At 45.7% G+C, this 15,888-nt stretch overlaps 1 protein-coding gene across 4 annotated transcripts in view; it reads right to left on the bottom strand.

Moving 5' to 3' along the window:
* prox1a (prospero homeobox 1a) overlaps positions 1 to 13,759 on the bottom strand; it is a 40,926-nt gene extending 27,167 nt beyond the window's left edge. For 3 of the 4 annotated variants that reach the window (XM_080791043.1, XM_080791046.1, XM_080791045.1), the window contains exons 1-3: positions 13,207 to 13,658; positions 7,715 to 9,809; positions 3,172 to 3,279 (exon numbers count right to left, since the gene is read on the bottom strand). In XM_080791043.1, the coding sequence (XP_080647169.1) occupies positions 3,172 to 3,279; positions 7,715 to 9,742 (2,136 nt within the window). In that variant the 5' untranslated portion in view covers positions 9,743 to 9,809; positions 13,207 to 13,658. Of the gene's footprint in view, positions 1 to 3,171; positions 3,280 to 7,714; positions 9,810 to 13,206; positions 13,659 to 13,705 lie in introns of those variants that run through there. The other variant, XM_080791044.1, reaches the window with a different exon arrangement.
* Between the last annotated feature and the right edge of the window lie 2,129 nt (positions 13,760 to 15,888).

The following is a 15,888-nucleotide window of genomic DNA, read 5'->3' as shown; positions in this document are numbered from 1 at the left end:
ATATTTAAGTATAAGAGTGTGTGTGAGAGTGAGGGGGAGACAGGAGAGACGGCGAGAGCGTGTTTCTCACACTCACACTCAAGAGCTTGTGAAAGGTCAACGCTTAGCGGCAACAAGGCAGGGAGAAAGCGACACACACACACACACACACACACACACACACACACACACACACACACACACACACACACACACACACACACACACAAACACATACACACACACACACACTCACTCCAACTGCGACCCCCTACTTAAGACCAGAATAGGAAAACACTCAAGTGTCCATGGCGGAAGCTTCATGCCCACACAGCTCGCCTCTTGCCACAGGCATTCACGCACTTTTGAGTTTGCAGTCTCTCCTCATTTCCTTCTGTATCATTCTTCGAGCCGGTAAACTAAGTAGCTGCTGTTGTTGTTGTGTATGTACGCGTCTGTCTCTTATAATTGATGACTGGGAGGAAAAACGATCACGTCTCTCTCTCTCCAACGCTGTCTCTGACACCGCGGTCAGCAATAGAGCAGAATGCACACAGATGACCTCAGAGCGCTAAGCTACATCCAGAACAGCCGGAGAGGAGAGCAGAAAGAGAGAGAAGCTGTGCGGGCCCCTTTTTCTTTCTCTCTCTCCCTCTCCCTCTCTCTTTCTCTCTGTCTCTCTCTATCTCTCTCGTAAGCCCCTTCACAGCCATCAGGGCTTTCCAACGTTTCCTGTTTTTGCAGGGGTGAATTGTGGGACATAATCTCCAGCTGTCTATTGGCTGACTACAGACAAAAAGCGGTCCTGGAAAGCGGGCTTTTGTTACCGCGGCGACTCAAATCCAGCGGCTGGCTTTTCTTTCGCCTGCCCCCGCCAGGGAGCACGTATTCCATGCCACACCATCAGCGAAAAAAAAGAAAAGAGAAGGAATGACACATAAAGAGGAGAGAAAGAGCCCTCCTGACCCCCGCTGAACCCTCGTGGCACATGACTGTTCAAAAAGCACAGCAAAACACCACGTTCATTTAACTCTGACAGTGTGAAAATGTCAGAAATAAATAAACACTCGTGAGGTATCATCACTAAAAAAGGAGAGAGAAGGAGAGACAGCGACAGAGAGGTGAAGACAAATCCTTTCAGGATGGATCGAGATTTTGACAAATTGAGACAAATTGAGTGTGGCCAAAGCCAAGGCTATGCAACCTATAAATCCACATAGCATTTTGATATTTCTAAAGAAAGGAAAAGGCCTAAAAAAACTACAACGATCTGACTATTTTTGTTTTTCTTTTTTGTAAATGAATGCTCTAGTTCGTCATACAAGCGTGTCACACAACATTAGCATAAATATCTGATCTACAAGCTGGCTGTCGATTTGATAAATATTTAACAAATAAATTATTGGAACACAGGTTATTTTTCCCATAAAAGTAGTCCGACATCAACATTATTTTCCTTTCACCAAAACAATTATCTGCCCATTAAACTCTAATAATTGCCCCGTAACTTCCACCCTTGCACCCAAACAACACGATCAGCATTAATGACCAGAGTGAGACACAATAAAGGCCACTATTAGGTCTTTACTAATACCAACAATAGCACCCTGTCAAAACATTTCTCAGCCATCAAGAGTCAAAAAGTCACAAAGCGTCTTAAGGAGAGCTTAAGACACAACCCACCACAACAGTGTCAGCATCGTGCAGTCGCGGGGTCAACCCACTTCCCACGTTCATTAGGTCTCCTCGGCAGTCAAGACCTGATTAGAACAGACCTGATTAGCCTGGAAGACTTTTGTCTGAGGAAGAGGCACTCGCTTGGAGGCTGGACTAGCCACGCCTAATTAGTTAGTCTCATTCCCATGCATGTCTAGTCTACTGATTCAGAGCCTACCCCTATTGTCTTTCCTGTGGAAACAAAACGAAACCATGTCATTCTTAATCCCCTCAGAAATTTTGACCTTGTTTTAAGTCTATGCCGTTGTAAGCAGGGGCTCCTCCTTAGGAATGGAACTGGCTGTCACAGGCCTAATAACGCTAATAGCGGAAGCCGTTTATAAAACGCCACAGGTGTTGATGGCGTTTGCTTCTGCCAAAAATGTTTCACCACCAGGACCATTATCCAATCAGAGACCCGCTGTGGTGCTGATAGGTCAGACACCGCATGACAGAACATAGGTGTTTACCCTCGTTTCCGCGCGGCTGCGCCCTCCTCCTCCCCTAACCCTAATCGGCGTGTGAGCGCTCACAGCAAGTCAGTCCCCGCAAGTTATGATTGGTGGCCGTGGGTGGCACCCGAGTGCGGGCAGCTGGGAGAAAATGGAACCTTTATCTCCTGATTTCAATAAGATGGCCTGGATCTGTCATAGTGTTTACCCCCCCCCTCCATTATGCTCTGAGACAGGGGAAGCACACAAAACAACAACAACAACAAACTCCAGTGTACATGCACTACAACGGCCATTGTGTCGTTTGTTGTCTTATTATGTGTTACAGCTAACATGTTGTGCTTTGTTTGCGAGATTCCTCGCACTCTTCCCCCAGCGGAGCGAACGAATGCTCATCCTTGCTGTGTTCTCCCCTCCTCCTCCTCCCCTCCCTCCATCAACTCATTCTCCGTACACCTGCTCAGATAACCCCTCCTCCGTCTCTAGGCGCTATCCTCCCCTCCGTGCCCCCCCCCCCCCCACTCCCCCCTCCGTTACTCATCCAGCTCTTTTTCTTTACTATACTCATGGGCTCCGACTCTCCTTCACGTAAACCCGTTCAACTTCCTCCTCGTTCAGCGTTTGCATAAACGATTCGTGCGGAGTGAGTGAGAGAGAGAGAGAGAGAGGTGCTCGCATGCAGGTGAGATAAAAAAAACACTGACACTCTTCTTTAGCATGCAACTGAAGCTGGCAGCGCATGCATCACAATTATTCAATTATGACACTTCCCCATTTTAAAGCTGGTCTGTTGATGAAAGAAGAGGTGCAGGACAGGAAATGTTTAAGAGAAAAGGTAAAAAATAAAGGAAAGGCAGTGTGATCGATCCTTACTGTCTTCGAGACAGGTAAAAAACGTTTTATATAAGGCACAAGAGGACAAAAACGAGTGCGTTTGAAAATAAATAATAACATACAGTCAGAGATGGATAGCTATATTTAGAGATGTTTCCATGATAGTAGAAGCTTTAAAAGATGGACTCACCTTGACGTCAGAGAAGAACATCTTGAGCATGTTGGAGCTCGGGTAGCGAGCGTAGAAGAACATTAGTTTGGCCTTCTTCAGGTGATTGGGGGATAAACCCTCCTGGATCTGATAATGGTTAAGGTAAAACATTTTCAACGGCAAGAACAGTCACAGTTCTACAAATCTAGTGCATTACATTTCAATTAAGCATTTATTTTCTCCAATGAGCTCAATGTACCTTTTTTTTCTCCTTCCAACTAGTGTCCCTGTTATGGGCATGTCATAATAGGCGAACATTCAGCATAAATAAGGTGTAGAGGGAAATAAATAGTGGACCAAGTAAAGAGCTGACCCCGCTCAAGTTTAGTATAGAGTATATAGAGTATAGAGGGTTTACGTGTTTAAGTAAATGTTGTCCTATGCCGTTAAATTTGTTATAAATGTGATTATTTGTTTTAAACAAACTGATGCTAAGAAACACATGAAGGGCTGCTGGGAGGCTGAAGACTGTGCGGCTGGGTGAAAAGCCATTTGCTTGCAATTAGCATGGTCCATATCAGGTGTGAGTGCGTCATGGTAAATAAAACGTTGGCCAGCACTACAGCCGGTACCTTTACATAAGGAGACTCATTTCACAGTCAAAGTAAGCAAACGCCTTTTCCCTCCACCCCCAGCCTCTAGCCGAGAGAATGAAAAAAAAGAAGAAGAAAAAAAGAGTAGACATTTGCATATCACAGACAAAGACAGCAGTTAATGCCAGTGACGGGGCTAGAAGGCCTAATGGCTTGGCGGCAACACATGCCAAGCACGAACACAACTGTATGATGTCGGCTTTATGTCTTGTTGTAAAACAAGGCTGAGGAGTTAGTCTCAGACAAACAAACAAAAAAAACCTCCTCACACACAGAAGGTCCATAATTCAAATAAACAGTAAAATCCCGAGTGTTAATTTAACGTGTTGGAGTGTTAAAATTGCAGCCTTTACTGTGTACAAATCGGATCTAACGCAGCCTGTCTGGATAAAGCAGCGGAGGTGGGTTTGGTGGGGGGCACCTTGAGGGATAGAACGCTTCCAACCTTCAATTACACCCCTCCTCCTCCTTCTCCTCCCTCTGCTGCTCCACCCCTGCCACCCCCACCCCACCAACCCCCGGTCTCTCTGCTGCTGCCAAACCCTTGGAGGAGGAAGGAGAAAGAGAGAGAGAGGCTCGGAGGCTTTGGACTCAGCCAGCGATGGGGGACTGGACCACATCTGCGCCACCGACCGGCCCAAACCATTTCCATGGTGAATTAACGGCCGTATAATGCATCTGATAATATCAATCTGGGGATAAGACATTGAAAAGGGACTGCAGGGGGAAGGAAGGGGGTTGGGGAGCTGCATGTTAAAAACCCAGGCTGTTTCAACAAGCCCCCCCCTCCCATCAAACAGGAGCAAGACAAGGGGCTTTAAATTACACACAGGATACGGGTCTAAGTTTTCATGAAGACTATTTACACTTGAGTGGACAAAATGCATTGCTTGACGTTATTTATGATCTCCAGGGGTGGCTATCATCGTTAAAATCAGTCAAGTGTCCAGACGTGGAGCTGTAACCATGGAGTGGGGAGGAGGCATCAGCTGCTAGATTGGATTGCCCTTGGCCCGTGGGTTACCGAGGGCTCCCGTTTTAAAAGGAGAAAAAAAAAAGCCAAGCAAATGCTGAACCACACTGGGTTTGCACCTTAAAGACCCTGGCGATATTGTCTACAGAGCATGGGAGAGAGAGAGAGAGAGAGTGTGTGTGTGTGTGTGTGTGTGTGTGTGTGTGTGTGTGTGTGTGTGTGGGGGGGGGGGGGGGGTCTCTATAAGCAGGGAGGGTCTTGGGGGGGTTTGAGGGGGCTGGCAGACTGGTGTTGCTCTGGCAGGCCTGGCCAAAAGAACAGCAGCACTCCACTCTCCACACCACGCCATCTGCTCCAAGTGCAGGGGATACAATGGCCCCTCAGACTCAGAGAGAGGGAGACAGAGAGAGAGAGAGAGAGAGAGAGAGAGAGAGAGAGAGAGAGAGAGAGAGACAGAAAGAAACAGAGAAATGTATATAAAAAAATATATATACGGAGAGAATAGTACTGCAGTTGTATATTAATTTGTTTTCCATTTTTTCCTCCGGTAAATATTCAGCACTGAACGTTTACATGAAAATAAAATATTAAGAAGCACAAACGTTTTGCTCTGAAAGCCACGGACGCAAATACCAACTCCCTTCGGCTGACAATTAAGGAGCTCCATATCTCCTGATGAGGCACTTTCAACTCCAATTCACTCACAGCTTGCAAATGTAATTGTGATTGGACTTAGGGGTGGCACGCAACGCTATTATTTAGCCATGATGGTGCCCTCATACCAGCTGGCCCACTGTTCGCCTGCCACATCTGACAAGACATCATCATTCTCACAACACTTCCCCAAAGCCCAAAGTCATGAGAGGAAAATAGCTGCTCCACTTCCTCATTCCAGGTGTAAGGACAAGATATTCCGAGTCGGGAGCGAGAACAAATGAGGAAATTGATGGCGGCCATCTGCTCCGCTACGCTGCCTATAACGCCGGTGAACTTGAACACACCTCACAAAATGTCTGACAAGCTGTTACAGCTTTACTTCTGAGGCTCCGAAATAATAATATTAATAAGAAGGAAAAGGTTACAGAAATAGCACAAAATACTACTCCTGCCTCCTGGTATATCTGCACGTGTATTTCTACATCAACAGAGCCAACTGTGAAGATTCTTTACAAAGCTCACGTCTAGTAAACGTAGTTTTCAAACGTTAAACTTGTCACAGGAAGGAAAAACACATGGTCATGCGACTCATGCCATCTATTCTTCCTATTTAGGGGAGTAAATCTGTTAATGCCACAGCAACTGGCATATGCGGTTATTGTTTGATTGTTTTTGGGATTCTCTTAGCCTCTCTCTTTCTCTCTATCTATCTCTCTTCATTTTCTCTTTTCATCCCTCCATCGGGGGACCGTAGAAGCAAAGGATTATGGATCTCTGGAAAGCGCTCACCCTTGGGTCAGAAGACAAGACAAGGCGAGGTAATGAAAGATAAACAGCTCGCTACAAACACCTGTTAACGTCTGCATCAAAGAAAAGACAGGGAAGAGGAGGAGGGGGAGGAAGGGGGAAGCGAGGGAGGGAGGGAGAATACAAAAAAAGTATTTGGCTGCCAAGCAACAACCGAAGGGCCCCCCAGGCTGTTGACAGATCTTTATGAAATGAAAAAAGGAGAGAGAGAGAGAAAAGAAAGGACACCGATTGCTTTTTAGAACAGGGGTGGATGATAAGCAGAACACAAGAGACAACACAAGCAGCAATCATAAATATACATCTTTACAGAGACCTCAGGCGAACCATTGCTGTTGCTTTCTCTCTTGCACACACAGGCACACACGCATGCGCGCACGCACGCACACACACACAAACAGTCAGAAAGACACAGCCTGAGGTAATCAGGTAATCATCACCAACACAGCCACACACATCAACACAAACAAAGCCTCCGACATGTGTAAAAACATATTTACTTGACTAATTGCTATGCTGTGACTGGCCTAATTTTCTCAACAGAGAAAGGAAGCCAAAGCAAAACTCCTACATGTGTAACTATAGCCTTAAAATAAGTCAGAAACTTTCATAAGAGTGAGGGAGTGTTGAGTGCTCAGAGGCTACGAAGGTATATGGGAAACAGAGGAAGGACTGAATGTATCCGTTTAGGCTATTAGCCCTCAGTCTCCGGGGATTCAATCTGAGCCTCCCGTAGGGTATAGGGGCTTTATCCTCGGGCATGATTGGGGCACATCGGGGTTAACCTATAAGGGAAGCTATATAACACCATTGTGTGCCAAGTTTCTGGATCCTATCTCTCTCCTTGCTCTTTCAGACCTTTTTTATTTTTTATAAAAGGAATCGGGGGCAGCAAATGTCATGGGGACCTAATCTTGGAGAGTAAGTGATATGTGACAAGAGTGCTTTTAAAGCACTTAGGAGAGAAGATGGAAGGAAAGGTTGTGTGGAGCTGTGAGAAGGAAGAGGTCTAAAAATAAAATATAACAATGCAGTATAGCGGAGGGGAGCAGAAGCAGCAGTAGGAGTGGGGATTGTGATTCATCAACAAATTCTCAGGCTTCTTCCGAGGCTTTAGATTTACACAGGCGCAAAAAAAACATCTTGTTCTTCATCCGTGTGTTCAGGTGGGTGTTTTTTTTTAAACACTACCTGAAAACACGGAGGAATGACGTTCGTGTAAGTGGCGGATAAAGAAAAATCTATAACAAACTACAACATCCAGCTGCGCTTTTCGTTTACCCCCCTCTCTCTCTCCCTCGCCTGCCACTCGCCACCACCTCCACAGTGCAGCCAGCAAAACGTGTTAATATAGCATGAAAATCAGTTTAACCACGTTATATTTCAATATTTTGTATCTTGTATGGGGGTCCCTATATGTTCAGATGGGGGTCTGTGACAAATACATATTAATAAATAAATATAGTTTGAGAAGCATTGCAATAAAGGATACGTTGCTACCCGAGTAGGGCGAGATGTCGGCCATATCCTGGAGGTCGCCGCACTCTGACTTGATGAGCGACAGGGAAAGCCCCTCTGCCGTGCTGCCTGGATGGGCGGGCGAACAGGAACGGTGGTGGTGGTGGTGGTGGTGCGCCATGTGATGGCCGGACGCCATCTTGGTTCTCAGGCTGGTGGTCTCCCTCGACAGGTCCATGGAGTCGGGTGAGGAGCGCTCTTTGCCCGGGTAGCAGCCCGACGGTGCGCCCAGGGGACTCTGAAAGGGGTAACCCATTAGAGGCAGGGGGAACGGATGCCTGAAGGAAGGAGGGCTGAAGCCCATGGAGGCGGAGAGGGAGGAAGGGTGGAGGGAGGGGTGGTGGTGACCGCCGTGAGCGCCGACGGCCGACGACTGGTGGTGGTGGTGCTCGCTCTGGGTCTTCCTCACCACCAGGGGCAGCGCCTCTGTCTGGTCATTGGCAGAGCCCGGCATGCCTGGCATGCCCGCGAAGGAGTCCATTGGGTTGGGAATGATTACGTCGCCAAAGCACTGCAGCCTCTGATTGGCGGTGTGGAAGTTAGGGTTGTCTCCATTGACTGCAGCGGCGAACCTCTCTTGAGGCATGGGGAGTGGGGGGAAGGCCTGCTGGGGCGTCGGCCGTGGCGGCTTGGCGAACACCTTCACCACGGTATCCACCACCTGGGTCATGGCAGAGTTCAGCTCCTGCTTCAGTGTCTCCGCCAGCTGTTTCCCTTCAGCGTGCATGGACGTGCCTGGACCTCCCTGGACCTTTGCGCGACCTCCGAGGCCTTCTCTCCGCGTCTTCTCTCCCTCCGCGAGACGGGCCTGCTCCCGGAGCAATGCCCGCGCCCGATCCAAGAAGTGGCCCGGGTCCAGGTCGGACATCTCGTTGTCGGAGCGCCCGTCATCTCCACCCCGGTCGTCGGCGCCCGCGTCGGACCTGCCCGGGCTGTCCTCGGACATGTTGCCCAGGTCGTTGTGCATGTCGTTGTGCTCCGAGTCGTCGGTGGAGTCGTAGATCTGAAAGAACTTCTCCTGGAGCTGGCGGAGCTGCTTCTGCATGTCCTCCAGCTGGAGCTTCAGCTGTCGCCGTTCCTCCTGCTTCTGCTCCTTCCTCTGACACACCAGCTGGGTGAAGCTCTGCTGCTGCTGCTGAGGCAGACGCTGCTTCCTCTTGTTCTCCCGGCTGCTCCCGCCGCCGCACACCTCGCCTCCCCGCGGGCTGCTGGGGGCTTGCTGCTGCTGAGACTGCGGCGGGGGGCAACCCAGTTCCATTTCCCGGTCGCCGTCCATGTCGCGATCGCGCTCCCCAGAGTGGCGCGAGGCCGCGGGCACCACCACGCTGGGCGAGTGGCTCATGCCGCGGATAATGTTCTCCACGCGGGCCCGCTTGGCCCGCAGGTGCTCGTCGTTGAGACGCTCCATGTCGAAGGCGCCCAGGCCCGGGGGTCGGCCGAACGGCGACAGGCACTCCTGGGGGCTGCTGTCCTGGGAGGAGTTACTGCAGGCGTCCTCCTGGGGCATTTCCGGACCTCCGCTGGACAGACCCATGCCGGAGAAACCCCCGTCTCCTCTCTCTCCCCTTTCTCCCCTTTCTCCTCGCTCTAGCCTCTCCATGCCTCCTCCATTCTTGGCCATGTTGTTCTTGAGAAGCTGAGAAATGATGGTGGCGCCGGGGAAGGGCATCATGGCGTCCTCGTATGAGTTGGCCCTCTTCAGCAGCTTGCGGAGCACATTCGACTTGGACTCGCTGTCGCTGGCCGAGACCACACCGGGCCCGCCGTGTGGCTGCACCACAGAACACTCCATGGAGTCAGCGTCTGACCCGTGGTGGGAGTGAGAGCTCAGAGAGTTCATGGCACCGAAAATGGCTGCTTTGGCGCGGGCAATGTTATCAGTGGTCACTGTGGCTACTGCAGGGGAGACTGTGCTGCTGCCCACGGTCCTCTTGACACCGATGTCCACACGTCTTCGCTTGGTCTGTCTGCTCAGGAGGGAATCGCTGTCATGGTCCGGCATCACGGGCTGCTGCTATTGGGCCATATCCCGCCGAGCCAATCCTCCTTGGATCAAAGCTGTTGAGTACCTGGGGTGAGGTAGGGAGAGGGCAGAATAACACACACATTTGTTAGACAATAATTATATAGATATTTTCTATATCTATGTCATTCACTATTAATGAGGACCATAAAAAAGCATTTAAAATACATTACATTTCTTTGTGACTAGACCACTTTGAATTCATATGAATGGGAATTACAATGAGTTTTCAGATTGACTGAAATAATTAAAAACATTTCCCTCCGGTGAATGCGGTGAATTCCATTAGCCGTGATATATGCACTGATATATAAAAAGCCGTGGAGATTTATCTCAAGACAGTGGCTAATCCCCTCCCAGTGTGTCTCTCTACCAGGCCAGCGACATCCGTGATTACATTTAAGCAGTGAGGACCAATGATAGTGGGGAACATGGCAAGGGAACAGGAGTGATGGGGTCAGAATTAGGCCTTGGCTCTGAATTCCAGGGCAGAGTCCTACATTTTATCCTGTCCCCTGTCACACGCCGCGTGACACTGAACCAGTTCCCACGGAACACAAAGCTGCATAAAATTATGATAATTACTTAAGTACTTGTCCTCATTTCCATGTTTGTGTGTGTATTGAGTCGTCATGGGAGCTATTAACTTGCAAAATGAAGAAAAATGAATAAGGTTGGATTAAGATTATCCCTAAAATGTGATGTAAACATGAACAGTATTCATACGGCCATTTGGCTGCATGTCTGGCTCAGTCAATGAACTATATCTGACAGCCAATTCAACAACAATTTTTTAACATGTTCTAAATTATTGTTAAAGATTTTACAATTACACAAATGTTTATTTTCTTTGTTATTATTGCATAAATCAATATGGTCTTAACCCATTTTGGGGCGGGAACTCCTTTTGGTGTTTGCATTATGTTATGCTTTAGCTATTTAAAAATAGCAGATCTACAAGCTCATAGCGCGCCACAGAGTGGCGCGCTATGAGCTTGTATACGTCTGCTATTTTTAAATGTTGGGGGGGGGGGGGGGGAACTGACATAAAAGAGAAAAACAATTAAATAAGGCCTATTGATTTGGGTGCCAGCATGAGCTCACTTCAGGTTTTTTTTGCTTGTCTTTTCATCTGGCAGGACCAGTTAATTCTGCTCAAATGAATAGGTCACAAGTGTCAACTCTGGCAAGGAAGGACCTAAAGCGCTGCACAAAAACCCTAACGCTCACTGAAAGTGAAACGTTTTGTCACAACCGCACTGTGTCAATAGCCCTGTGTAAGCATTGGGTGCCTGTCACTTGTAGCCAGAATCCAGTCTAAAATGTGTGAAGTAATCAACGGGACATTTTAATCTCCGCAGTAACAATTGATGCATGCCAACAATGATTGTTGCCAGGATATTTATTTATTTGGTAAAAGTAGAAATTTGAGAATATTTTTTTATGTTGGTTAAAATATGAGGCTATTGTTGAGTGAGTTTGGCAAAAAGAATATTTTTTAGTATAGAACCAACAAATTGGTTAACTCATAGGCTATACATAGGAATAACATGTAGCAAGTAAATACGGCATTAACCATTAATCTAACATTTACACATTATGTGTAAATATTAAAAATGTTTGTACAAATCAGTAATGACTTGAGATTGTATCAAATTAAACAAACTGAATCACTGATTAATTTTACCATAAAAAAGTGATCAACTTGTATTTGAAGTCATGTGTGAACAGAAGAGAGACATTTACATTGGCTGAGGAGACAATTAAACTATTTTCTTAAATGTGTCACTGCACTATCTCTAAAAAAGTTGTTTTGTCAAAAGCAATTAACTTTATTTAAGACACACACACACACACACACACACACACACACACACACACACACACACACACACACACACACCAACTAGTGCAACATTGGTATTGTTTAATCATATGTATATAGCATACGATGTGATAAAGAAAAAACTAATGATTTGAATTTTGAAATATATAATAACATGCTAACAGGTGTAATTGAGAAGCACCACATTATGGAAACAAATAGGAACAGCCAATATAAAGCTGCAAATATATATATATATATATATATAATCAATTAAAACATTTTGTGTTTAATTAGGCATATAGAGAAAGGGAAAGCCTCGTCTAACCACCACAAGTCTAAAATAAAAACACACTTGACTTTGACAAATGGCTCTGGTCTATGTCTGGACATCCATCTCAGCAGTTCAAACAAGGGTGATATATCTCCAAGAAAGCCTTGACTTGAACGCCACAGGACCTTAACAATGGGCTATGTCGTTATCGCTCGAAATAGTCGCCAGCACCTGTCTTTTCCGACGGCGCACCTGTCTCCCATTGCCCATGCGCACTCTATCACTTTGGAAGACCTTTCAACAATTTCAAGGAAATATGAGCGCAGATGAACAATGAGCTGGCTGGTCTCTGGAGCGCTTTAAATCCCCCCTGTCTCTGTCTGTACCCCCTTCCCATCGGCTAAAAACTCTGCTGTGTAAGTCGATGCTGATGATAACAAACACAAAGATACTGTATAGTGACAAAATAACAAAAACAATGTAGGCTATAGGGCTAAAAAGTTCGGATTTGTTAAAAGGGGGGGAAATAAATCCAGTAGTAGCCTATATAGGATAGTGTAGAATTCACGAAAGGATTTGAAAGTTAAAAGAAAAAGTCTAACTTATCCTTTGTTGGACAGATTTAAAAGGGGATTGTTCGCGTGCTGCCTGCATGTGTCCGTGCACTTGCGGGACGGTGGCTGAAGCTGCCTGGATGGCGAACCATTATGCATAAACAGTTATAGCATATTTGCTAATATAATGTGGAATCACAGTTCACTGACAAAACATGGGTTCTGAATAAGATTCGTAGCCTACAAACAGGAAAAATTATGTCTTTGCTTCGGGAAGTGGTTGACCGAATAGCGTATAAACGTATACGTGCTTATCCTTCGGTATAGGGTACAAAACTAAACAATGGCCAAATAAACGAAACCCAGACAACTTTACAAAGAGTTTCCGCGCAACGACGTCTATAGTAGGATATAAATCCTATGCCCAGAGGGGAAAAAATGCGCATTTGCTTCCAAAACTTACTTTACAAAGTTGCAAATGAACCGTTCTCCGCGTGATGAGGAAGGGTGGGCTACATGATCCATCCGCAAATCATCCTGATGATGATGATGATCCAACTAACAGATAGCCTACTCTCACAACTCTCTCTGTCACACATCGACAAGAGGGGAAACCAATTCGGTACAATAATGCCGGAAAAAGGACACGCTTTGCTACTCGTAGATTATAGACTAAATTCCGCCGTTAATGGTTTTTGATTTGTTTATTTGTTTTCCGCCCACCGCGAGCGCACGCCATGCACGCAGGAGAACAAGAGGGAGGTATCATGAGGACATGAAGGTTACTTACCCTTTTTAGAGATGAATCAAGGGGGGAGAAAAAACCCACCAACTCCTGGATGGAAAAGAAAATAACGGACAGGACCGCTCGCTCCTCGAGCGATAACTGGATCTAATAATTTCTCGGGGAAAAGGAAGAAGAAAGAAAAGGTGGGGGCTAGAAATAAAGTGACGGATGAGAGCGAGCGAGCGAGCCGTGGACTATATGGGTAGAAAATCTGTCTGCAGGGGGAAAAGAAAGAAAAAAAGAGGCTCTTGCGAGTCGCTACTCCTGGCTATAATATTCCTCTTCTGTGACTGTGTGGAGAGCGTGGCGTCGTGTGAGCCTGTGTCTGTGTGTGAGTGTGTGTGTGTGTGAGAGAGAGAGTGTGTGTGTGTCTGCGGGGATGCAGAGCGTTTGATGCTTGCGCTCTCCTCCACCACTAAAAGATTGACTTTAAGACACAGCTGAAGGAAACAGGAAGACGGCGCGTCACCGAGAGCAGCGTGATGTAACCACATGCACCTACCAATAAGAAGCGGCCATCCATCCATCGGGTCCGGACTGGAGGAGTACAATGCGCTGAACTTGACCGAAGAATAATGGGACTTGGATGTGAAGAGAGAGAGAGAGAGAGAGAGAGAGAGAGAGAGAGAGAGAGAGAGAGAGAGAGAGAGAGAGAGAGAGAGAGAGAGAGAGAGAGAGAGAGTGAGACACACACACACACGGGAGACAGAAAGGAGTAACCCTAAACACATTCTTCGCAAATCTATGCGCCAGTAAGAGTCGTCTTGTATACTATATACTATACTCTGAGATCTTATTGGGTAACTTGAGTAATATTTTCTACAAAAAAATGAAATAAATAAATTCAAAAATCTTCATCGGTTCCAACATATATATATATATATATATAGGCTATCTAATCTAAGTTACATGATTAAATTGTAAATCCTACACAATTAATTCATTTTTATTTATTTATTTAAATTAGCCTAAATTATTTTGTGCTTTAGGCTATATGTGTGTGTCTGTGAACATGCTAACAGTAGAGTTTGTGATTGGAAGATTTGTAGTCTAATTAAACACGATTTACAATTTCTCGTGCATGCATGCGCGCAATAACTTTTGATAATTTCACCAAGTTCACATGCACTTTAGTGTTGCGGTTGTTTTCTCACCCAAAACAACACTAAAGTTTTATGTAGCCCATGCATGCTAGTCTATTTTTGGAGCGGTTTTACACGTTGACATGCATATGATATGCGGTTCCCGTGGGCATCGGAAGTTCAAAGTGACATGGGACTGCATGGTTCCCTGCAGGCTTTATACCGCCGTCTGATTTACGGCGACCAACAAGCCAAGTTGTAACATCGCAAAAGCCAATTATGCGTTGGAATTCTAATTATTCCGGGGTAGCCTATATATAAAGGGAGGCTGTGTGAGGCCGTGTTGAAATGTCATGTCAGGAATCAAATGGAATCATGGAACTTCTGGTCTGCGGGGAAGATTTTCACGTGCGTTCAATCCTCGGTGTGATTATTTATCAAGTGTTGTTCCATTTTAAAAGTAACATTTTCAGTAGAGGACAATTCTGTTCCAGACAGTGTACAAAAAGCAAGATTCGGGCTACATTGGATTTACATCATTCGATATCGCATTTTGAAACTCACGCTCACACCTGTAACGCTGGCACATGTATATGGACATTAATCTTTCTAAATTATAACCTGCCTGACAGTGATATGAAATTATTATGCGTCCCTTGTTACTCTTGTCGCATTCAGCTGCACTATTTCCAAATATGTTGCAAAATAATAATAATATCCAAATAATAAATACACGTTTTTTTCTTTTGTTTTCCTCTACAACCTGTAGATCATGTCATAATTATATTGCTATAAAATCGTTGGTTTTTATTTTCATGGATTTTTAGGCGACTCATTACAGACGATATGTATGATACAGTCATTTAAACTCATCCTGCATGCCCGCATTAATGGAGGGGAGACGGGGAGAAAGAAAGCTTATAATCCTCGGATTATGGATATTGCGTGCACGGGGACAGAAAGAAATTGCATTATATTATAATTATATATTCTTAATAATAATGATTGTTATTACGATTATGACTGATATTATTTTATTGTTTTTATCATAATTATTAGACCTCTTAATAATGTTTATAACCAAAGATGTGGCTTTTGTATACAGGCAATTTCGTATACCCTTCAGAGAAAAAAAAGAGTCATTTTTAACACATCGACTCTTTTTTTCTATATATAAATCATCCCTTCAAACAAACAGGAATGTAAAGTACTTATAGGCTAATGAGAAATCTTATTTTCCAACATTTTTCCCCTCTCTCTGCGTCAGGTGCCAAAAAGGAAAGGCGAGTCTCTTTTCCATGTCGCAAGCAAGTGTTTTTTTCGGACGAATAAAAATTGCAACGAAGTCAGCAAAGTTTAGTGTCTGGAGTGTCTTTTCCAAAGCAGGTGTCCCGGCCCCTCGATCCCAGAACTTTGCCCAATGCAGTTGCTCTGGCATAAAGCTCCCCGCGGTGTCCTCGGTGCGTACGCACTATACACGCACGGTGGAAAAAACAGGCCGCCACATTAAAGAGCGCGTGTTTGGAAAAGGAAGACTCGGATGAGGTGTAGAGGAAACGTGTTCGTTTAACACCGCATGGCACCTCTCTTATCGCGGCCCCGT

Source organism: Protomyctophum bolini (assembly GCF_963924005.1).
Source record: "Protomyctophum bolini genome assembly, chromosome: 19".
NCBI lineage: Eukaryota > Metazoa > Chordata > Actinopteri > Myctophiformes > Myctophidae > Protomyctophum > Protomyctophum bolini.
Note: the sequence above shows the minus strand (reverse complement) of the source record. Positions and strands in the feature narration are given on the sequence as shown.